Source organism: Gadus morhua, chromosome 20 (assembly GCF_902167405.1).
Source record: "Gadus morhua chromosome 20, gadMor3.0, whole genome shotgun sequence".
Lineage (NCBI taxonomy): Eukaryota > Metazoa > Chordata > Actinopteri > Gadiformes > Gadidae > Gadus > Gadus morhua.
The window spans coordinates 7,576,451-7,601,959 of NC_044067.1; the positions used below are offsets into that span (position 1 = coordinate 7,576,451).

Here is a 25,509-nt window from a genome sequence, read left to right on the forward strand (position 1 = left end):
CCCCCCCCCCCCCCCCCCCCCCCCCCCCCCCCCCCCCCCCCCCCCCCCCCCCCCCCCCCTGACTCCAACGAAAATAGTCCCTTAGTTCTAATTTACAGCTGGTGTAGAATAACCCTGTGTTCTCCCGGCCAGGTAGAATAAAGCCGCGGCCGCTGCCAAAGACAACCAGAGACGCTCAGATGAGTGTACCAGGCCTGGCTCCAAAAGGCCTGGAGGGAAGCACACTTGGGCGGTGCGTAGCAGCCACGGCCCCATCAGACTGGGGGGGGAGAGGGGATCACGTCTGCTCTGTGGACGGAATACTGATATCAAGAAAAGGGGATGGGGGGGAGGGGAGGGAGGTGGGGGTGCATGAAGAGCTGATGTTCTTAACATGCACACACACAGACACACATGTGTATACGCATGTGTGTGCGTATACACACACATGCAGAACCCCCCCCCCCCCCCCGATAAACGCACACAGGTTCTCAAGACACATGTGTACACACACACACACGCAAACATACACACACACACACACACACACACACACACACACACACACACACACACACACACACACACACACACACACACACACACACACACACACACACACACACACGCAGGCATGTGCTCCACATCTGAACATGTGGAATGAGAACAGCAGCCCCATGCAACTGTTCTGGGGATAAAAAGTGAAGGAAACAGCAAGGCAGAAGGACAGAGAGAGAGGGAGGGAGAGAGGGAGAGAGAGAGGGAGAGAGAGAGGGAGAGAGCGAGAGCGAGAGCGAGAGCGAGAGCGAGAGCGAGAGCGAGAGAGAGAGAGAGAGAGAGAGAGCGAAACAGGGAGAGAGAAACAGAACTAGAGGGACAGAGACATATACAGGGAGACAGAGAGAGAGACGGTGGTGAGCGAGTGGCCGATACAGAGAAGCGCGTGCGAGAGAGAGAGAGAGAGAGAGAGAAACGGCAACAGAAGGTCTGGTAGAAGGAGAGCGGAGACGAGTGGGACTAAGTGTTTCCCCATGTGCACCCGGGGCAGTGGCTGACCCTGTGAAGCGCGGGGCCTGTGGGCCTCAGCCCCTCTGTCTCTCTCCGCGTGCCAATGGCCACAGGCACACAAGGATCAGCGGGATGAGGGAGAGGTGGCCAAGAAGCCGTCCCCTCCACTCTCTTTATCTGACTGATACACGGACCCTAACAGAGGGCCACCCCCGCCGAACACTTCTCACAGCAGCGTTGAAGCGCTCAGTGGGACGGCCCCTCAGCCCATCGGGAAACTCTCACCGAGCCCCGCCCTGCCTGAGAACATCAGCCAGGGATCGGATCAAAGCTTGGTTTTCTATCCTAGGCCCCCGGCCACCGGCCGCGTTGGACATTCTTCCTCCAGAAGTATGCATACATTGATTAAAACATAAACACGAGCCGGACCGGGGCACTGGAGTCCTGGTGTGAATCCAACCCCCCCCCCCCCCCCCACGACATCCTTGAATGTGTTCCTTCTTTGTATCCTCAGGGGCCATGAAACTGGTGCGTTGGGGGTGGTTTTGAGAAAAACATCTGACCGCACACTGTCAGCGATACGCGTCACTTTCCAGGTTTAGGATTTGTTGTCGTGGGAAATGTGAGGGCAGGCATCCAGTAAACAGAACCTTCCCCCCCGCACTCTCACGTTTCTGTTGACATTTCGTAGACCGGTCTTGACAGCATTGGCGTGCCTCATGTCCGATGCCCTGCGCACACACAAACACACACACAAAGACACATTTACTTACAAGGCGTCCTGTTTACTCTTGGAGACTTTATTACCTTCCTGCGTATCGGTTTTTATAGTGTGGTGATCCTGTGCCAAGCAGCAATGGAGCAGAACAACCACATGGTCTGAGAACGAGAAAAAGCGAAACATTTGGGAAAACCTCCACAACCGACTCTGTCAAAGAGCGATTCTGCCCGCCAATCGTGACGCAGATCATCACTTAAAATACAGGTGGGATTGATTGTTGTGTAGTGTTATCCTGGACATCTACACGGCGAGTTAAACGAACAATGAGTCGTGGCGTCTGGGTGACCACTTAAACATCTGTTATGGATAGCTTTTTTCAAAAGCACTTCGATGTGGAGATTCTGCATAAAAGCATTCTGCGTGAAAGCGCCAGACCAAAACAACAGCAATATAGGACATTGGTCTTGGTGATAAGACATTATGTAAAGCACTTATGTAAAGTATGGGGGTTCACTGTTATTCTGTCCACAAACTCAGTACTCTCTGTCCCAAATTGACAGACCAATGTGCTATATTGCCATTGCATTTGTGTCAGAGGCTAAATGCTCTTGGCAGAATCGGTGCAATTAAGTCACATTGCCAAATGATATTGATATTGAATGTTTAAGTTACGACAGGAGAGCCGGCTATGATGGTTTGATCCCCAAGACAGGTGTTGTCCTCATAGGATTGTGTGGTAAAGTATTTAATGGTGAGGGATACAGAGATATAGACCTACGAGTGTCATCCAGCCACTCTGGGTGGCATCAGACAGGGATGCAGAGGGAAACGCTCTTGAGCGAGAGCGCTGCTTGGCCAGCGAGCGTGATATGGCAGAAACTGTGATGTGATCATCTCTGATGGAACAGGATTCCCTTTATTACTACCATGTTTTAAAAGCTGTCAACGTGAAAGAACATCTTTTATGAGACCAAACTCTGTTTTTACAACGTAGATGTGAGTTGCCCTGTAAAGCCCACCATATCTATTGTCGCCATGGTGCCCCTTGAAATCGATCTAGGTCCAGAGACAGATATAGGATGAATTAAACTAAAAACAACCCCTGAAGCTCCTTCTCAGTCCGCCGCTGGCGTCAGTCCGTGTGTTGGGCGGAGGGTAGCGGGTGCGCCAGGAGGCTAATATTTTAGTACGTGTGAAAACAGACTGTGAGCGTCTGATAATACCTCGGGTGATGTCATGCACTGTTTCCGTGGTTCGTGTGAAGAATGGGGGGCGGGGGGGGGGTGGGCTAACGCGCCGGTCGCTCTGTAGGTTCTGCAATGTGTGTGTGTGTGTGTGTGTGTGTGTGTGTGTGTGTGTGTGTGTGTGCGTGCGTGCGTGCGTGCGTGCGTGTGTGTGTGGCTCATTACGGCGCAGGGACTGGCCGGTTGATTAGCGCATGTTTGACTCATCCCCTGACGAGCATCAGAGATGGAGGCTCCGATTACAACGGCGCCTCCGCCTTAACCACCGTTGGCTCTGAATGCCCTCCGCCGAGGTCACAACTTCCAGGAGCAGCGGTCCGTGTTTACACGTGTACGTATGTGTGTGTGTTCTGTGTCCGTGTGTGTGTGTACGTGTGTGTGCGTGTGTGTGTGAGTATGTATTTGTGTGTGTGTGTGTGTGTGTGTGTGTGTGAGTATGTATTTGTGTGTGTGTGTGTGTGTGTGTGTGTGTGTGTGTGTGTGTGTGTGTGTGTGTGTGTGTGTGTGATTTCCCCCACCTCTTTAACTTCTGAAAGGCGAAGAACCGGCTCAACATCTAAAACCCAGACCAACCTCCTCGATCGCCGGAGATCCTATTCCGCCGTTGAAGCCTTTCATTGGATGTGCGCGTGGCCGGTCGTGTAGGCCTCCTTACGGTTATTACCGCCTTCATCGCCCAGCCAGACTCCGTATCTCGGAGGAGCTCTGGAGCAGCTGCTGTTCCTGATCGACGGTGGAGGGTGGAAGTGCTGGTGGAACGCGGGAGCCAAGTTCACTTTCTTTGCTCGTGTTTTTTTTTTGTTTTTTTTGGGGCAATAACTCCTTTGAGTCGTTCCCCCCTTTTTATTCTCCTTTTTAATGTGCCTTTACATTTTCCCAGATGTTTCCAGATGTACTCAAAATGGATAAGCAAGGTATGCGTTTGCGTGCGTGCTGGCTGTACTTAAAGCACTTGATTGTGACACACACAAGGCTTTGTTGGGCCTACGGTTCGACAACGGCTTACATGCAGACGTGGAGCTGCTTTATGGAAGGCCGATGTCTGGTGTCAAGCTGCGGGATACAGCCTAATACTCCTGTAATCATAACGTATGTTGTGGGGGGCTGTTGTTCAGCCCGCAGCTGAAACATGGCTCTATTTAAAAAATGCTCATATCTTTTACAGCCTCCGTGGTTTTTTACACCAATTAGTTTAAGTAAGCACGGGGACGCACACACAACCACACATACATAATTGCAAGTGTATGTACACACACACACACACACATACACACAAACCCACACACACGCAGACACACACACTCACACGTAAACACACCATACACACATTCTTCTTTTAATGATATGTTCAATGGGTATTTAATTGAAAGTCTTTTTCCTGGTGTGTTTGAAATCCAAAATAGAATATAAGTTCAATAAATTTGCTTTCCAAGTTTTTTAACATAACATAAAATTGTAACTCCACATCTTTTGCTTCATTTACAAGGCCAGGATCTGTGAAAATGCTTATGTTTACGCCCTTAGACGCTGTTAAATCTTTCAGCAAAACCCACAGACTCCTGCATAAATTCTCAAATCAGTTCACTACACACACAATAAATATCAGTGAAACGAGCCGGCAGATCAAGTCGACCTTTCAAAACGAGTTTATGGTAACAGCTGTGAACGTGGCAAAGACCCCAGCGTTTACCAAAACATTGACAGGCGCAGATATTTAGTGGATTTAAACGTTAAGTTCACCTTGTTTACAAACGGAGCCGCCGGCCAAGATAAGGACATACATGTGGCTCATGAGCTTATCTTCATAAGCCCACTGCGACCATGGGAGGTAGTTAAAACCCTGTTTACTTCATAGCATAAAAGAACACATGGCCTCCCACAAAAACACAAAAACAGGAACAACAAAACCAAGAAAACACAGATGATCGTTAACCAGCTGTGGTCTGCATTTGATATTATATTTATTATGAATCAGACTTATGTTTCGGAGCATGTAAAAGTACATCTCTCACTCTTTAGAATGCACTGACTGCTGTTTCTAGGTTGTTGCCGGGGTTGGCAGAGATGGACCCATCGCCAAACACGTCCTCATCAGTATTTCCTGAATGTACAGTACAGTTTTTTAGACTCTTCTCTACACATTCTGCAAATCAATAAAGATATAATGGTGCAAGATGGATCAACAGTATGGTTGATGTTGCTTGCCCTATTAGAGGCAAGACTTATTTTCTGCGGAGACAAGGAATACATTAATGCATAGTCGCTGTCAAACTTATGGCTAAATATCCAATCTGCGATTCATAATTGGAAACCGATTCCTTCCATTGATCATGCAAACAGGAGTTTATCGGCATAGCGTGCTAAGGTACGGTAGCCAGGGCAAAGGTTCACTCTCCTTCTACAGGTTTGAGTTGGTGAGGAAAGGCAAAGCGATGGAGCAGAGACTAAGAGTCAGCGACTGTCAGAGGGAGACGGCAGCTGGAGACCGGTGACACAGGAAATATTAGAGAATGAAAAAAAATACTGAATAAATAAAGAAAATATGTATTCTGTTTTTACTGTAGCATTCACACGCTCAAAGCACACACACGCACACACACACAGACACACACACACACACACACACACACACAGACACACAAACAAATACAAATCATTCTTTCTTCCTTTCCCTGTCATGTCTTGTCATGGTGTGTTTGTCTGTGTGTGTGTGTGTGTGTGTGTGTGTGTGTGTGTGTGTGTGTGTGTGTGTGTGTGTGTGTGTGTGTGTGTGTGTGACTGTGTGTGTGTCTGTGTCTGTGTGCGAGTGGTGTGTGTGGCATGTTTAATGTGTACACTGCATACCTGTGTGTGTGTCCCGATCACCTGTTTCTGGTTAACTCTCTGTGTGTCGGTGGACGCTAAATCAGCGGCACATGCTAAAGACATAGACCCCAGGGACAGAGAGAAGATCAGAGAGAGGCCCAAGTTGCCTCCTCCTCTCCTCCTACTCCCCGTCCCCACCCCGTCTCCCTTTCTGCCTCTGTTGTCAACTCACGGCTTTACCTCTACACAAGGAGCCTCAACCACTCCCCCCCCCCCACCCCCCCCCCCCCCCCCCCCACACACACACACACACACAAACCATAAACTGTCTGGGAGGCCCCTGTCCATCTTGTCTTCTCTCCAGGACAGCCCGGAAGAATCCATGCATGTTGTTTTATGATGAACTATGTATTTATTGAAATAGTTATATATATATATTTAAGCAATAGATCACGCCAGGCTGTGGTATGTGCTCATTATACCTCTGTTAAGGGGCGTTGTCCGGCCCCGACGCGCAGCGGAGGGCCGGCGACCCCCTTCACAGTGGTATAATGAGCACATGCCACTGACTGAAATGATCTATTGCTTTTATACAACGGTTACTGTTATGGCGAAACGAAAGTCATAGACACACTACATTTAAAAAGAAACCAAGAAAGTCAAAATAGCCGTTTAATTAAAGAATACAAAAAAGTAGTCCCTCCTGGCTGCCGCTATGCATCGACGGTCGCTATGCAACACACTTTAGCGTCCCTCCGAGAGAAGGCTCCGATAGAGCGGTTCGCCGGCAATTTATCCTATGGAGCAGTTCACTCGCCGTGTGCCTAAGCTTTCGTTAGTCTCTCCATCGCCTTGCTCACTCCCGGAGTAACAACATATACACGCTCTCCATCATCCAACATATGTTTGACTTTGTAACTGTTTCTACTTCCAGGCGCGGAGTGATATGCAAACTTTCACAAAATGATCGGGCGTCATAGCAGTTATGTATACGCTCATTATACAACAGTTGGGAACCAATCAGATCGCTGGATTTAGGTCCCCCGTTGTATAAATACTTATAACCTATCAAATAATTTCATGAGCTAAAATACATTAGATATTCCATCAGAAATCGATAACATATAACATCTTCAGAACATTCGTTCATGTTCAATTGCTTGTAGCTGGAAGTTTGATACCCCTGCCCCAAAACAAACTGAGTCATGGAGACTTAGCAGCTTTTATTCACTCCCCTGTCTGTAATCCTACTCAGCTGGTTTTAATAGGATTATATTAAAGATGACCCTTTGACAGTTCTGCTCAGTTCTTTTAATACTTTATATACATTGGTGAATGTGAACTATACAGCTGGCCATCACTTCGCTATTAAGAGCCTCATGAGGCCTGAAGCCCAACATGCATTTATTTTGGAGACGGGGGACACAGCAAAACCGGGGGAAACACAGGAGGTGTGGCAAACTCCATGCACACTTCCTCAAGTCACGTCTGAAACTGCATACAGAAAGACTATCCTCAAGTCAAGTTCCAAGATCCATCATAGTGTAGGGTGTAGGGTGGCACACACTTGACAGTGTGTGTGCGTGTGCGTGTGCGTGTGCGTGTGCCTCTCACCGGTCCAGCAGGGCTCGGAGAAGGTCACCAGTCAGGGTCCTCCTAAAGTCTTTACAGATGGTCCTGGTCTTCTTGGTGGACAGACGGACAGACGGCCATTCCTGGCGGCGCACGGGGAAGCGGAGAGAGACAGCGTCGACGTCTAGGGTTTCACCTCAGGAACAGATTGGACAGGGGTTTTCAAACACTGTGCTGGGACGTGCACCGTCTCTGATTCAGGGAGGGCCGGCTGAACGAGCCAACATTTTATTGTATTTGGTTGAATCCCAGGTGACTTTTAGAGAAGTGCCCTCATTGAACAACTAGGACTTGGCACGGCGCATTTCTGAAGAGTCTGGGGGCTCAAAGTTAAAGGAGAAGTAGAAGGAGACGTTTGGTTTTCATGGCACGTATTGTTCCAACGTTCAGTGAGCCACTGTTTCGCCCGGACAATGCAGGCAGAGGTGTGCGATGATTCACAGACAACAAGCGGCATTAATGTCATGCCAAGTACCTGAAACTTTTCTCTACTCTTTTGCATCCAAAACAGTTTCTCAGAGACATGCTGGAGCTGCCATGTTGTAATGTGCGTGTGTACGGCCCTCATGTGTACGCTACCACATATCACCACATGTTAAAAAGCATTCTGAAAGATATTAGTTTAGTCATGCTCCTGGACAGCTAGTGCAGACCGCTGGGGCAGAATATTAAAAAAATGTTCTGGAGTATTTTGCCCAGGGGTGTTCCCACAAACAGATATTGAACCATCATCCACATGGTCATATGGGGGACCATTGTTGCCACATCACTCGTAGTTTTGCTTCCCAGCCAGTAATGGGGCACTGGGGCGAGATGTTCTCCACAGTGTGACGTGTCTGTCTAGAGGCCGATTCCTGACATGCTATCTTCATTACAGGGAGGGATGGAGGTAGGGGAGGTTTAAGAATAATCTGAAACTAACCAAGGGTGTCCATGCAGCCCCATAAACAGGCCACAAGGATAGACCCTGACCCTTAGGCCATCAATTTACTCAAGTCAGCCCAGCCAGTTTGTGTATGTCTATGTGTGTGTGTGTGTGTGTGTGTGTGTGTGTGTGTGTGTGTGTGTGTGTGTGTGTGTGTGTGTGTGTGTGTGTGTGTGTGTGTGTGTGTGTGTGTGTGTGTGTGTGTGGTTGTGTGTCTGCGTTTGTGTGTCATCGCTGGAGTGAGGATCCACATGCCATACAGCTCTTTGGGGATCATCTGGTTCGAATGCTCCACTCTTACACTGCTGGAACTAATCGCTGTTCTGAGATGTGGGGCCACTAGCTGCACAATGGATGGTTCACTGTGACGCTATCTGCCTTTATATGGGAGCATGATGTGTGTGTGTGTGTGTGTGTGTGTGTGTGTGTGTGTGTGTGTGTGTGTGTGTGTGTGTGTGTGTGTGTGTGTGTGTGTGTGTGTGTGTGTGTGTATACAGTATGTGTGCGTGCACATGCATGCCTGTGAAAGTCAATTTACATGTGTTTTTAAGATTAGGGCATTTTTTCAGTCTTGACCTATAGGAAGAAAAATGTAATCTGATATAGGCATTGATATACATATACACACACATATATTTATATATATCAACTAATCTAAGAATGATTTGAAAGCAGTATTGAACCTTGACAAGAAGCTAATTTAGTCTTGTAAGTTGAAGCAGTCCTAAAGGACCAAGTCATTTCATTCTCATCCTATGTCCAACATTCCAGGTATTCACCAGTGGTGTCTGTCTAGTGGATCACAGATGCTTACATTCAGCATCATAGATAATCACTGCTGTATGAAGGCCCATTAGGAAAATTCACACAGCAGTACTGTTGCGATTCTGGTTTTCAGAATCCCTCCACCTATTAATTCAACCAACACAATTGTACTTTAAAATAAAATCGGTTGTGAGGCTGAGGAAGAAGTAAACAAACAAGCACAGCACCTTCCTCACAAGCAAACTCCCTCCTTGTTGTTCATGGCAAAAAATGTGAAGAGAAAGAAAGATGCGACCAAAACTGTGCAGGCGGTTTCCGACAAAGCAACCTCTCTGTTACCTGTTCTCATGTGCTTTTGGACGACAACCGAATTATACGAAACCAAAGCTAAGCGCCTGAATCCCGCTCGACAGACGTTACGTCTGAGCAGGGGAAAAAACGTTGTTGATTTTGGTTGGACGTCCAATAAGAACAACAGTAGGCACTGTTGGTGTAAATGGCTCGGGGTGTTATTGGCTATTAAACAGGTTGGCTCTCTGACTTCCAACCATACCTCTCTCCGGCTCCACTGACTCGCAGTGGGAATCACTCTCCATTTAAAATTGGTGTTGTGTTACTACGCGACCACATCTTTAGTGCCGTTACGCAAAGGTAGCAGAGGTGTAATATTATAGTTGACCTCCCTTCACTGGTTCACCTTAGTTTTAGTAGCCTTTTCACCATGTGTCTGTGTGAATACACTTACAGATACACACAGACACACATACACACACACACACACATAGTCAGCCCTTCGCTTGGTGGGGCTGGGCTACATGCCCACATCCAGCCCGGCCTGCTTGCACTCAGCCATCCCCACAGCCCTTCATCGCTTCGTTGTCCCAGAGCCCATACTGTGGCCAGCCAGCAGGCCCCTGTCAAAAATACAAATGAGTGCCCTTTCTATTTCCATTTTACATAAACTCCAGCCGGAGGCTCAATCCTAATCAGGTTTCACCAGAAGGACGGTACCTGAAAGGTTTATAGGGGAGGAGTTACGCCAGGTCGCAGAGAGCCAGGGAATGCCCGAACCTCCATCTGCCTCGCCTCCTAGAGGGAGCGGAGGAGGCTTAGGGGGACGGCCCAGCTGGCCTTGGGGAACAGGAAGCGCAGAGGAAGAGAAAAGGTCACAGGTGCCACACATTTCTTGTAGCCCCTATCACCTAATGGTGATAGGGTCGGTCAGCCTGTGGAAATGATGAAGTTTCTGTGTACCGGAAAGCCACAATGAAATACGAGTTCCCATCATTGTAGATGGGACAGGGAAGACAGGCCTTACCCGAGTGATTCATCCTCCTTTTATGTGTTGGCTTATCTCCCGTAGCCAAACTACTGCATGCAAGGTCACTGAGTTAATTTGATTAATTCCGGCAAAGTTTTGAAAGAAAATGGCAAAGGCTTCGTCAGCCATCGTCACACTTGAAACCAATTATGCACCAGAACACAAGGGTGGAGCCTGTGGATGTTCCTACTCAGACTTATTAACCAGATGTTCAAATGTCCGACTTTAGAATTAAATAAAGTTAACCCGATCGATTGGCCAGCTTTGGTTCTCTATCGAGGTTGGACGAAATTCAAAATAACACTTATTGGCTATCCTCTTGACTGTTCCCCCATCCGGATTACATTCAGACGTCAATAAACTGCTCTGCGATGGAATACATAACGTTCGGCCGTGGATAAGGAGTGGCACATAGTTGTTTCCCAATCCCAATCAAATAAATAATGATATAAAGTATTGGAGATGAACGTCACTGATGAACGCAGCACACAGAGGGACTCTACCTCTGTCATCACTCAATGTACATCTGGTCATCAGGAGGGAGACCAGACAGACCTCGTACTGTAGTTTGAGGGGCGGGGCCTGGAGAGCAGCTGTGCCCCCCCCCCCCCCCCCCCCCCCATACCTGAGTTCCTCCTTGGAGCACTCGCACACGCCCATGGTGTCATCGCAGAGCTTGAGGCAGATGGCAAACACTCTCTCTGTCCACAGGGTCGGAGGTCGCCCTCTTCACATTGGATGAGGAGCACGAAGCTCTCCAGGCCCAGTCGCGGACCGTAACGCCAGGTGCTTCCAACACACAGCCACTCGGCCCCGCCAGCCACACACACAGGCACACACACACACACACACACACACACACATCTTATGGTGGTACAGACTTTGATAGGGCCTGGAACGCAGGTCAAACCTTATGCAGCGGTTTACGGAGGTCCGCCTGTGATAGACGCGAGAGAGAGAGAGAGAGAGAGAGAGAGAGAGAGAGAGAGAGAGAGAGAGAGAGAGAGAGAGAGAGAGAGAGAGAGAGAGAGAGAGAGAGAGAGAGAGAGAGAGAGAGAGAGAGAGAGAGAGAGAGAGAGAGAGAGAGAGAGAGAAAGAGAGAGAGAGAGAAAGGATGGAACAAGCGAGAGAGACCTAGAGAGAGGGAGAGAGAGAGCGAGAGAAGACGGAGCAAGCAAGAGAAATCTAGAAAGAGAGAGAGAGAGAGAGAGAGAGAGAGAGACCGAGAGACCAAGAGAACTTGAGGCCGAGAGACCGAGAGAGAAAGACCTAGAGAGAGAGAGCTAGAAAGAGAGCGACAGACAGGTTCTGAGAGATAGAGAGAGAGAGAGAGAGAGAGCGAGAACAAGAACGAGAGTGAGTGAGAGAAAGAGAAAGAGAAAGAGAGAGACACGTGAGTAAGAAAGATGGCAAGTGGAAGAGATAAAAACTAAATGTCAAGCGGACATGACAAACATGGGAAGCAATAAACAGACCCCTGATCCCCCAGACCCTCCATCACTGTATGCCCCCCCCCCCCCCCCCTCCCCCCCACACCATCACCATTATTTATTACCGTCACTAATGCTAATGTTAATGGTGGATCAGCTGCTTCTGGGGGACTGGCATACAGGGAATATACAATGGTAGCATACAGGGAATATCTAAATGCTTAAAATTATGGAGAAATCTATTTATCATGACAACAACAGTATGAAATATTTGATGCAGGCCTATGCTGAGTTCTATAACTTAATGTTCCAGCGCATGACACTGATTTTGTCAACTTCTACTGCCCCTTAGTGGTCAGATAACAACAGCAGCAGTAATGCATGCAGGTTAACCGACATTACATTATTGAGTAAGTCATTACCTCTCTATTATCCTATAGGTTCCTACTTTGTTTTACTTTACATAATCGTTAATTCATGTAATTATTGATTATGTATGAATTAATTAAGATCACTGGGCTATAACAAGTCGACTTAAGAGAGGTCTAATGGCACGAAAACTAGACAATCATACAAATTGTTTTTATAAAGGTTATCCAGCCGAATAAGAAATCCTGATGTAAATGATCTTAGCTGACTTGATCAGGTTTTCCTCGATGTACGGCATTATAATACGGGTTTAAGAAGGGCTCCAGCCAGTGTAATATGAGTAACTATTTAATTGTGCACTACAACCCGCCTTCATACCTCACATACACTAGTTGTACCGTTTGTACTCTCAAGTGTTCCCCAAGTGAGCCAAGTTTTTTATTTTCCATTAATGATGTCACAAATTCAGGTAAGGTCGACGTGGCGTGAGGTCCGATTTTGCACGTTGCGGAAGCAGCAGATAAATATGTAATTCCTGTAAAGTGTATGTCTGACCAGACCTCGAATAATAATTTTCCTTTAAATTGTCACCAACAACATGTCGTTTTTCATTGATTGCTGACCAAGGGTTTATCCATCATTTTCCTCTCGTTCGTACGTCTGTTTTTTTTCACATAAACATCTAATTACAGAGATAGGTTAAGGCTAGTTTGCTGGCCACGATATCTCCGCTAGCCTAGCTATTCGATTTGATTATAAATTAAAAGTCGACTTCTTTTTATACAATGTTGAAGCTGAACTAACACTTGTAAATAGTATGGGTATCATTATTTAAGGCTTATTAAGTAATACTCACACCATTACTCCACAATTGTTCACCTAGAGACTCAATTTCACAGATTATATTTTTCATTCAATTGTAATTGAGCATTTTGACATTTTTATGCAAAAATACCAGAAACAGCTGAGAGGCCATCACAGAGAGAGGCCCCTCCTCTTCGTCCCCCATGTTAGATTAGCGTCAGGTGTGTAAGAGGTTGCTGGAATGATGTACGTTTTTTTAATTATTTTTTTCAAAATAATTAAGTGATAAATAATTGGATTCGAAAGATTAACCCAATTTGGCCATGTATCCTTTTTAAGGGAAATATTAAAAAAAGAGTTACTCGCTGATGGTAACATATACCATCTAGTCTATAGGCCTATACACAGTTGCAGCAAACAACATAAACCCATTCTGCATACCCCCACAAATGGGGGGTAGCAACAGGGTCCTCCACCAGAGGGCACTGTTCTTCTTTCCAAAATTAAAAGTGAATTGGCGGAGAGGGGGAATCTGGCGATCTAGCGTTCAGATAATAAAACCAGGCAATATGTTGCAGTTTATTTGCGCTCGTAGCATTGTTCACGAGTGAAGGTTCTCTCAGCTCAAACCACCTTGCTTATATTAGTTACGGTGATGCAAGTAAGATAAGCACAACGTTATGGTCATATTCTTAACTAGTGTGCTTAGCTAGCATACAGATATTATAACCAGGCAACGTGTTGTAAATCGGGCTATTATTGTTGCAGAATTATTCGAATTCCTGGTGTAAGTAGTGGGACTTGTAGCCTACATTTGTATGATAATCTCTTAAAGTGTACTTATTTTTTTTTTAAAGGCGAGATTTGTGTGTACAGGAATCTGCCAATGGAACTTGTAAAACTCAACATAAAACTCAACATAGATTTGCAAATGTGAAAACTAATCTGTAAATGCGTTCAACATGGCTGAAAGGTTCACAAACACCACTGCCTCAGGCAGGGCACTCAATTAGAGGCCCACAGATTACTGTATACATTCACAAATCTCACCACGCATTAAGATTATTTTACACATTTACAAATCTGATGATGCTTTTAGATTTTATTTTTAGGTCATTCAATTTTCGATTTCATTCAAAGCTGTTATTACACACATTCAAAAGGCAGAATCAACCATGCACTTTGTATCCCTTTTCCTAAAATATTAAACATAAATATGAGTAATTATGATAATGTAATTCATAACTTGCATGGTTGGGAGCTTGCATATTTTGTCCCGCGAGACGTTTTAGGCAGATCAATCCGAAGGAACTTGCCTTTTCAACACAGATGTATAGACAGCATATAAAATAACATTTACAACTGTGAAATCCTCCCAGGACCGAAATGAAGGTTTATTGCAAAAGTATTGAACAGTGAGGCCAAGGTCCAGCCTTCAAAACAAACAGCCATTCAGCACCAATGAGGTCATGGACTCTCACAGACACACACACACACACACACACACACACACACACACACACACACACACACACACACACACACACACACACACACACACACACACACACACACACACACACACACACACAATGGGTCCCTGTGAACTAGATTCTAAACCACACTGACAGCCTCAGCGTGAACCCCAGGGGGCATGTTTACTCCTTTTTGTTAGTTGGTTTGTTTTTCTTGGATCCTTTTTAGTTTCTACCGCTGTCCGGTACTTTCTACTGGGAATACCCCGTCTGGGATTTATAAAGTACTCTCCGATCATATTGCCGTCCACAGCTCTATGATGGCATGGGTAGGCCTACTAACCCCCGTTCACCTGAGCATGGCGACGGTCTTGGTGGCGGTGGTTCTGGGTAAGTGTGCCCGCACTCCTTTCTTTAACCCATCGGTCGGTTTCATCTCCACCAGCCAGGAAGCAACACCAACGCAGAAACCAGAATTATTCTGTAGTCAACATTTTATTAATGATTCTAAAATGATCAATGTAGATTGATCAGGTACCATTTAGTGAGTCTCCCGGTGATAAAGTAGGTTGTATTGGTCAACATTGATGTTTACAGCGGTAAGGAACCATTGTGCGTACCAGCGCTGATGCATCAATCAGTGACTGCGATCAAAACTTATTCGGAACAATCATGTCGATAAACATTGACGAGGGACCATTGTTTGACATATACTCACAGTGAAAGGGGTTGTGGTTTGTAACCTTGATAAAGTTGTGTTGTCGTGACGTTCAGGTGTCGAGATAGAGAGGCGAGACGACGAATGCGCTCACCTTAACAACACCACGTTCCGGCAGAGACACCAGCTCCAGGTCCAGTACCTCCTCCTGACCCGGGCCAACGCAGACTGTCCCAGACTCTTCAGCCAAGGGGACCCCGTCAACCACACCCAGCAGGCCACGCCCTTCAACTGCTCCCGGACCACCAAGCTCATCGTCCATGGATACAGGTGGCTGGGTGGAGGGGAGTGGAGGAGAGAAAGGATGTCAACTGTTTATATGATTGCACAAAGGACACATTTTATGGGGGGAAACTAGCAGGGACTCTTCATTTGAATCACAACAACAACAATTATGAAAGTTGTCGAATCACTCGGGTGTTCATCTTGAGAGGGTTTTATTCAAGAGAGGCTGAAGAAAAACAAGGCATACAAAAGACATTGGAAGTAGCCCTACAAATAGCTGTACAGTGCTGCACAAACCGAAAAATGGACTGAACATAATGTATTTGTCTGATGTGAATAATATATATCAGAGACGGTTTACTGCATGCTTTACTAATGGGGAAATTCCGGAAATAGAACTTACATTCAAACAAAGCGCTTCCTAAAATCGAACACACCAGAGCTGCAATCGACGCAAGTAAAACTAAAAGTGTCACAGCATATTAGGCCTACTAGATAATCATGTCAGGCAAAATAGTCAACATGCTAGCGTGTCTCTGCCGCCCTTCCACCCCAGGGCGATGGGCAGTAGGCCGTCCTGGGTGGAGGAGCTAGCCAGGGCCTTGTTGCGAGCGGAGGACTCCAACGTCCTGGTGGTGGACTGGGTGTTTGGCGCCTCCTTCGCCTACAACCTAGTGCTGGAGAACTACAAGGAGGTGGCAGTGCAGGTCTCTACTCTCATCAACAAGCTGCAGGTGAGAGAGGAACCCTGGTAAACCCTCACCTAGCCAGGTGTGTTAGGCCCACCTGGGCTCTTTGGGTGTTGTCTAAGTAACCAAGTAAAATGGGCCGGTATGAATACAGATACAGAAAATTAGAACTGTAATCGGAGAGCAGAAAATCACTGAAACAGTTTTTTTATTATCACCGCTCATCTGCATAAACTTTCAATAAACGTTTTAGAATAAATCGAAATTTGTTGATGCAGACCATTATGTGGAGCACAGAGTCACAACCTGGTCACAAGTTAAAATAACACCGCCGTTCAACATTATAATGTATTCGTTGTGTACCTCTCTCTCTTTCAATGGCACACCATTGTTAAAATAGCCCCAAAAAACTGTAAACTGTAGACAAGGCCTACAGTGTTCTAGACAGATATGCGTTCTGTCTTCCTGCAGGACCAGGGCTGTAAACTGGAGTCCTTCCACCTGATCGGGGTGAGTCTTGGGGCGCACGTCGCAGGGTTCATTGGAACCATCTTTCAGGGCAAAATCGGACGAATTACAGGTGAGAAGAATGACTCGTAACAACAGTCAGCTTTCCGGGTTGCAGTTGGAAGCTGTGGATAATAAAAAACATAAGAACAAAACATATTTTAATCTGTTCCTGTTTGCCACTTACCTCTGCGAGAAAGTAGCTTGGGTCGAATACGATTAGATTATTGCGGATTTTCTGTAGCCTTAACCATTTCGGCCCTAAAGGCAGACTGATCAGCTTTTTCCCTCTCGTAAGTAATTTGTCATTTGCCCAACTAGAACAATATAACCACTGACTGGTTTAACACCAATATTAATGATTTATGTTCCTCTTGCTCTACCGCTCTTGGGGCAACCAGACTATAACTTGGTGTGACTAATTAATAATGATAACCCAGTTGTTCATTCGCAATGCAGTTTGAGTATGGTCCCACGATGACTGTGAAAAGTTAAAGGGGTTTTTTTGCTGCACAGATTTCATATCATTTTGCAGAAGAAAAAATGTTGAGATTATAGGAGACAAAGTAACAAATCTATACATTTCTATGTGGACAATGGAGGTCATTGTCCGGACAAAAATGGAAAAACTGTACATTTCTTAAATGTTTTTCTAATAACAAACCATGGGTGACAAAGGAAATGAAACCAGTCATTAATAGAAAGAAGGCAGCGTTAAGCTTATAAAAATAAGATTAAGCCGCACAGAAGGATTTTAAATGGGTAATTAGGCAGGGTTAATGGGACTTTAGAGAAAGGTTTAAGGAGAAGCTCCACGCTAACAACAGCTGGGCTGTGGGGAACAGTCTGAATCTCATCACTGGCTGTGGAGCCCCCAGTGGGGGGGTTGACAGTGGGGGGTCGTGAGGGCGTAGGAAAGAGCTTGGCGTTGATGATTCATTGCTATACATTCTCCAAAGAAGTAAGAGTCACTTGGAGTTGACTCGCAGCGCTGCTCCTTCTTGTGTACACTGATGTTGCGGGCGCCAAGCTCATGAACTGTCCAAGAATTATACATTTTTATCGTCATAGTTTCCGCCATTGCTTGGGTGACGGATGACCACATCTCCCGGCCTCAATATGTCAAAGTGAATGAAAGTCCTTCAACATCCTCCTTAAATGAACAGCCCCCCCCCCCCCCCCCCGGGACAAGTTTTATCCCCTTTTTGTATTTTCTTATGACACAGCTGCAGTCATCTTGTCTTCTCCAAAAATGATCTGATGACTCTGTCATTTCTAGGCCACCTTTGGAGAGGTAAAACCAGGCTTATATGGATGACATTGACAGTGTTGATATGAGAGCATCTTCCTTAATCTGAACATAAGTCAAACCATATAGTTAGTGATTGATTTTAGGAAGAAAAAGGAGAAAGCTTATCCTGTTTTTATTAAAGGGAAACAAGCTTTTCTACTCCTCTAAATACATGAGTGTCCTTGTAAGGACTTGAACTGGAAAGAGAATACAAAAGTAGCTTTAAAAAGGGCTCAAACCAGATGGTTTTGCCTGAGGAAACAGAAGTCTTTGCAGGTTAGTCAACATCTTTGAACATTGTTTAATAATTCCATCTTGGCCAGCGTCATTTTTTTATGCTGCTGTGTGCTGGGGTAACAGTATTACTGTTGATATCCAAAAGACAATGGACAAACTGATCAAAAAAAGCTGGCTCCTTAATTGGCATGCCTCCTGACACTCCAGAGTTCATCCAGAGTTCATGTGTGAGAGGCCTTTGTAATTGAGGCTTAGAGTCGGGTAAGAAGGAACCAAAGCAGGAGGAAGGTATGGATCATACTAGAACGAGTCAACATCATTTAGTTTATGAAACCAGCAAGTGACGTTTAATAATGCTGTCTTGTTCTACTGAGCCTTTGAGGCCATCATTTGCGCCATACACTGTTCAAATGTCCAATGTTTAAGTGATATTCTTGGAATAGTTTTTAAGCTAAATAATTAATACACAAGGTACTGCTGCTATACTGAATATAAGCACAGCTGTGAATCATTGTAGCTAATTGGCCACAGGCAAACTGTCGAGGAAGTCACATCCAGCCACTTCTAACTGTGTGTGTGCCTGCCTGCCTGCCTGCTTGTGTGTGTGAGAACAAAGACACTTTGATACAGCTTGGCGTCTGTGAAGTTGTTGTTGTCAGACCAGGGCCCTGTACCACGAAGCTCGCTTAGAGGGTTAGCGGGGTATGTTGAGCTCCAAGCCTGGGTTAGTTGTACCACGAAAGTCGATCTCTTTTAGCGTCGCTGTATCACCATGGTGACTTATGCTCGCAACCAAACCTGGTCGGGAGCAGTTTTTCGGCTTAGTCTAGCCGGAGATCGGCTACTTAAATCGGCGTGCGCAGCTTCCTAGCCCCTCCTCTGACAATGGCGTCACCATTTGTGGGTGTTCCCGTGGACCCCGGCGCACTTCTCGTACAGGCGTCTCTCCGGAGACAGAGGGTTTTACGGGACAGAACCGATCCCTTGGCATTGTCTGACGATATTCAGATTTCAGACTTTATTGTCATTGTGCAAACAACGAAATTGGGGTTCTTCATGAGAGATACAGATTCTCATCAGAGGGCGTTCGTTATTTGATCGTCCTTTTGGACCATATGTAGAGAATGATTACTGTTGCGCATTGTGTCTCCGTGACAGTGTGCTGGAGTGGAGGTAGCGCGTCAGTCTTGAATATCTGTGCGGGGGGTTCGACTCCCAAGTGATGCAAATTTAAGTGAAGCTTAAAAAGTCCTAATTCTCAAGCATATGCAATACTTATTCACTAAAGCTTATGGAATTATATTTTTGTGCTTATTTCGAACTTGAACCCATATTTTCAAGGCCGTGCTGGCACCACATCTATGGAGGTAAAATGCATGATGATAGACCAGCGAAATTGAACCCCGGTCGCTGGCGTTCGGGTCTTACACCAATCCATTACGCTAGAGCCGCTACCTCTCAGGGGTCGAAAACATGCAATACATTTCTTAAATAGGGTGTATTTAAAGTGAATTCCCTAAATGATAGAATAAGGCAGGATGGACGTTGCTTATGCATTTTTAAATCATCATCATTCTATTTGGATTAATGGCGAACAATTCTGCATTTGGCATAGTTATTTTACAGACAATATGCAGAATATTTTCACTTATACGCATATAGACTGCTTGATCTATCGTAAAGGTGAGAAAAATGACGCAAAAGACGCCCCTTTCACGTGAACGCGCACTGAACCTAAAGCGGAAAACCTGGTTCAACTAATTGAATCTAAAGTGAGCTTCGTGGTACCATTTAACTCTGATTGCGAGTTGCGGCTCTGTCGAGCCAGGTTTTCCCAAGAAAGCCTGGGTATGTTCAGCGAGCTTCGTGGTATAGGGCACAGCACTAATCATCTCAACACACACACACACACACACACACACACACACACACACACACACACACACACACACACACACACACTTTGAGTGTGTCTTTGAGTCACACCCACCTCCAAAAACCAACACTTGGCTACTTTCATTTCACTATTGTTAACTTATCTTCAGTCGATGATCGAGATCTGACATTTTTAACCCAATATAAATTATTCGTCAGAATCAGAAATTCAGCCATGTTTCTTTCCTGTCCAGGACTGGATCCCGCTGGTCCGATGTTCAAGAGAGCAAACTTGTTTGACCGTCTGGACCCCAGTGATGCTCTGTTTGTGGAGGCCATCCACACAGACTCAGACTGTGAGGAACACACACACACACACACACACACACACACACACACACACACACACACACAGACACACACACACACACACACACACACACACAGTACACATGCACACATTTAGATACACAGCCACACCCTAACGCGATGTTGCCCAACCTGTGGGTCGGGAGCACACTTTGGGTCACCTGACATTGAGAAGAACACAGGTGAACAGACTGAGGAATCAGTACAGGTCAGGTGACACCGAAATGAATACACCTAGGTGGAAGGGTGCATGCTGGATGGTCGGTACTCCTGGGTTAGGCCGCGTTCACATCTAGCGTTTTTTTAAATCTGCCAGCGCTTGTTTTACATTATATTCCTATGCAGCAGAGCGTTTCTGGAAAAAGTCACGGCCATTTTTTTAAACGCCTCTCCCAGCTTTTTTTTGCTGCCATACGGAGCGTTGAATTTTTTTTTAAACTTTCAGGAAGAAAGCGGCCGACGTCAGGCGTCTTTTGGGCAACTGACCAATCACAAGCGGAACATGGACACAACTCTCAACTGTCAAAACAAGAAACAATGACGGACAAATCACTCGGGAAAGTACTTGTGGAGCGCTTAATAGTTTTAATTACAGAACATGTCGAGATCTTCGACATGTCTAATGGGCTCTAGCCTGGATACATAGTAGGCGAGTAACATCGGGTCTAGAATGGGTTCGTTGCGAAAGAAAAAACGCTCTCAGCGCTTTTAGGAAATAAAACGCTGCCAGCTTTTATTTTTTTTGAAAAAACGGTCAGCTCAACTTTTCCCTATTACAGGAAACCCTAGATGTGAACGCGGCCTTATGATGTGTGAGAGTGACAGTTGCTTATTTCCTCCCCAGACTTTGGGATCTCCATCCCGGTCGGCCATGTTGACTTCTTCCTAAACGGGGGGATGGACCAGGTCGGATGCACACGCTCTAATTTCGATTCAGGTTAGTTCAGGCCATAGGTGAGAGAACAACCCACCCAACGGCTCAGAAAACTGCTTAAACTACAGTATATAATATATACTAAAACTCCACGGGATCTGGGGTGTGTGCAAAACTACTTGGACAATGAATATTTCAGCAAAGAACTTTTTCTTTTTTTACAGAAAACAATGTAAAGTGTAAAATAACACTATGGCACCAAATCTCTAGTTTTTGGACCAATCAGCTGTGATATTTGACAGATTATGGTTGCGATCCAACTACTACTTAATTCAATCTTTTCAAATAAAATCGAATGAAAGAAATCAAATAAAATAGTCTTTAGCTCCATTATTGTGTTTGTCTGCCTTGTCAGTTTTGGTGTACTTCCCAGTATATGGCTATGTGATCTGCGACCACATGAGGGCGCTATATGTCTACATCAGTGTTCTGAACGGCTCCTGTCCGCTGACGGGGATCCCGTGCTCCGATTATGAAGAATTCCTGCAGGGCCGCTGTCTGTCCTGCAACGGGCCCTGTCCAACGATAGGTAGCCTATCAACAACCACCGCAACACCTATATTTTAAAACAATGTCTGACTCTCTGTCCCTTTTCCTTAGTGTGTATGCATTTGAAAGGTTTCAAATGCCTTTATAGTGATACATATATATGTTTTAATCCCTTTAAATCCTTTTAAAATGTTTTTGAGTATCGCAATCTTCATTATCATAGAGTAGCCTACATTTAGTCTCTGTTATCGAATGAATTGATTAAATTTAGGAAAAAGCAGTTTTCCTTTTTTATGGATACCATCACACACACAGACACACAAACACAGACACACAAACACACACGCTTTGTATCTATAGGCTCCATTGCAGCTAGGCTCCATGGGGGATTCAGGGTGTATTTTTGGCGGCTGCTGTCAGCCTGATAATGTGTCTAAAGCCGATACAGAGAACCACTTAATGTACATAAGAGCCGTGTGTGTGTGTGTGTCATGTGTGTGTGTGTGTGTGTGTGTGTGTGTGTGTGTGTGTGTGTGTGCGTGTGCATTGGTTTGTGTTCCAGGGTTATTAAAGAACAGCGGCATCACAGCGGCTCCTCTTCCTACAGAACAGAAATTCTTCCTGCTCACGACCTCCGAACCTCCATACTGTGGTGAGTCAGTGTGTGTGTGTGTGTGTGTGTGTGTGTGTGTGTGTGTGTGTGTGTGTGTGTGTGTGTGTGTGTGTGTGTGTGTGTGTGTGTGTGTGTGTGTGTGTGTGTGTGTGTGCGTGTGATAATATGTAGCATACATTCTGGCACAGCTATGTAACATGTTATATAAAGATCTGCATGTTAAGTTGTGTTCTGGAGGTCAAGTGTTTGTTGGTTCCTCAGCCAACCAAGTTCTCCTGGAGGTCAGAGTGAGGAGGATGGAGAAGAGGGGTGAGCTGGAGGCGACAATGAGGACAGACAGCCTGACTACCAACCACAAGTTCATCCTGTAGGTCCCCCCACACACAACCCGTCCCATACTGTTCCAGCATGAAGGAAAACCAAGCCCCAAAGCAATCTTTTTTTTTACATAATAATGTTGGTTGTTGCCATGATATGATGCTGGTCTAAATCTCGATGTTAATGCAAAACGTTTATAACGTAGGATAAAATATGGACTGAAATGACTTCTATTGTTAAACACATGCGATAACTTGCCTTACCTGTTACTGGCAGCTTTGGTTTACGAGGTAGCGTCAATCAAAGGTTATGGCTACAAAGCCTGAACAGAAATACAGCCCAGCTTTCAATGAAAAATCATTATTCCAATTCATTATGGCCAAAAGACAGAACAACTATCAATAAAAAGTCACATTCAAACTTAAATATCAAACAATTGAAGAGGCAAGAAGAGGGACTGAGGGGTGAGGAGGGTTAGACATTAAAGCACTCCCAACAAACTGCAGGCTTCACTGAGAGCTTCTCAAGTCATCTCCATCAACATGCATGTATCGTCAGTAACTCGAGGAACTGGAGGCACTATAGGCTGTGCTGCCCCACCTCAAAACAGAAGCTGTGCCTTAAACTAGCTTAGAACGCTTCCTATAACCTTTATACCTCTTGAGGAAGCTTCCTCGTTAGATGTCAAATTTGTGTGTGCTTCACGACAGCCTAACCCGGTGACTATGAAAAAAAGGAAATGTTTGGAGTGACGTCAAAGTCACTAGTGTGATATCCCCAAAGACCAACACCAACCAAGGAAGTATCTGAGGCTTCCTTGATATTTTTCCAAATCTAAGTACTTAGTTATGATGTTTCCTGTGCGCCCCATTGAATTGAATTAGTCCTTCACTGACATGTTAGCTATATTTGCCCCCTATTTGGGAAACATATTCGCAATTGAAACCAAGCTAGAGTGTCCTGGCTAGCGTCAGAGAGCTGCGATGCTACGAAACTGGATTAATCAGGAATGGGGAGGGGATGTGTGAGAGGAAAAACCCGACCGTGTGAATAATCCTAATATAGATCAGAGACTGGCAGACCACAGATATAGAAGCGTAGTGTCTCACTCCTGATTGGTTGGCTGGCTGTTTGGCTGCTACATGATAGGCTGGCTGGCTCTGAAGCGTCTCTGTTGGTGCTTAAATGTTAATGCAATGGAAGTGTTTCAGAAAAAACAATGAGTGGACAGTTTTCTTTCACATTACGATGTAAACATGTAGTTATTTAAGCTAATACTATGCTCATAAGAGTGTAGTGTGACATTGTAGCTTTACGTCTTTAACTGTGCGTGTGTGTGTGTGTGTGTGTGTGTGTGTGTGTGTGTGTGTGTGTGTGTGTGTGTGTGTGTGTGGTTGTGTGTGTGTGTGTGTGTGTGTGTGTGTGTGTGTGTGTGTGTGTGTGTGTGTGTGTGTGTGTGTGTGTGTGTGTGTGTGTGTGTGTGTGTGTGTGTGCTTACGTTACAGTGATACAGAGAGTGTAGTGTATAGAAGGGTCCTGGTTCTTCCTTCACCTCTGTGCGAGGTGGACTCCATCCAGCTGAAGAGCACCGGGCTCCGGTTCTACCGCCAGGGAGACATCCATGTAGAGAGCGTCTGCATCACCCCCATACCTGCTGCCAGGTACACAGCATAGCATATAGACAGACATGTCTATATCAATATATAGATAGATGAATGATATAGCTGGATGGATGGACGCATAAGATAAGAAAATAAAGAAACATTGAGGTCCACAAATGTTTCTTCTTTTCAGTTGCTATACATTTATCTTTCTTTATCTGTGTATTTCGATAAAACATGCTCTCGCTCTTGCTCCCGCTGTCTCTGTCAATTTAATGAAGCAAGATATTTGTTTCAAGTTGTCTTTCACTGTTGATGCCATTGCTTAATATGTTCCCCAAAGTGCTACTGCTGGGAGCTAACTAGCCAGTAGCTGACTAGCTAGTGTCTAACGAGTCATAGCTACGTGTTGTTCCCCTCTAGGCCAGAGGAGGCTATGTGTGTGAACAACATCGACGTGCGACGAGGAACGCCATGGTCACATGACTACGTGCAGGTGTGTGAGGACTACTGACGGAGCAGTTACTCACGTTTTCTGCAACTCACGAGTTGCAGAAACCAGCCACAAATCATCTGCACTATAACTACCACACACACCTTAATAACAACACACACACACCTGAACACACATATTCACTATAACCACACATTCCTGCACTAAAACTTGCAAAAACACCAGCATTACAATCACAAACACCAGCATTACAACCGGCGCACCCAGTCCACTGAACTAGAGCCAAACACACATCTGAGCTACAACACATACAGCTGAACTATTCCCACACACCTGAAATATAACACACAGTATAAATATTAGTTCACTTTAAAGCTCATTGATACCACTTTCGATGTTGATGCTGCTGTGTAGTTAAATATAGAAATACCTTAACAGACCTATGGGTCATGATTTTCTATGTATTCGTGTAGTTACAAATTGTAATATCAGTCCTGCTCTGTGTTCAAGTTGTAAATGTCATTACATCTTGAGTGCATGTATACAACATTAAAAAAGCAGCTCTGAAAAATGTAAACAAATGCCCATCTATGCTTCCTGTTCTCTAGAACAACACTGCTGTTCTCATTGCTACAGCCAGTCCTATTACTGAGACATATTATATAAACAGCTTTGAGTTCAATGAAGAGAAGCAACACAACATGACAGAGT

The 25,509-nt window shown here is 45.4% G+C and overlaps 1 protein-coding gene and 1 long non-coding RNA gene across 3 annotated transcripts in view; one reads left to right on the top strand and one right to left on the bottom strand.

Moving 5' to 3' along the window:
• Positions 1-20,214, bottom strand: part of LOC115533194 (uncharacterized) — a 24,798-nt gene extending 4,584 nt beyond the window's left edge. Inside the window, exon 1 of the long non-coding RNA XR_003974154.1 lies at positions 20,044-20,214. This is a non-coding gene — a long non-coding RNA (uncharacterized LOC115533194). The remainder of the gene's footprint in view (positions 1-20,043) is intronic.
• On the top strand, positions 14,592-25,375 carry pla1a (phospholipase A1 member A). 2 transcript variants are annotated; one of them, XM_030343541.1, is made up of 11 exons: positions 14,592-14,868; positions 15,253-15,466; positions 15,978-16,155; positions 16,582-16,690; positions 20,275-20,376; positions 21,234-21,326; positions 21,679-21,852; positions 22,375-22,464; positions 22,687-22,792; positions 24,249-24,404; positions 24,768-25,375. In XM_030343541.1, exons 1-11 carry the CDS (start codon positions 14,796-14,798, stop codon positions 24,856-24,858), a joined length of 1,386 nt encoding a protein of 461 aa, XP_030199401.1. In that variant the 5' UTR covers positions 14,592-14,795; the 3' UTR covers positions 24,859-25,375. The 2 variants fall into 2 exon arrangements, with proteins under 2 accessions (XP_030199401.1, XP_030199402.1); XM_030343542.1 differs by having other exon boundaries at positions 21,697-21,852.
• Positions 25,376-25,509: the final 134 nt, after the last annotated feature.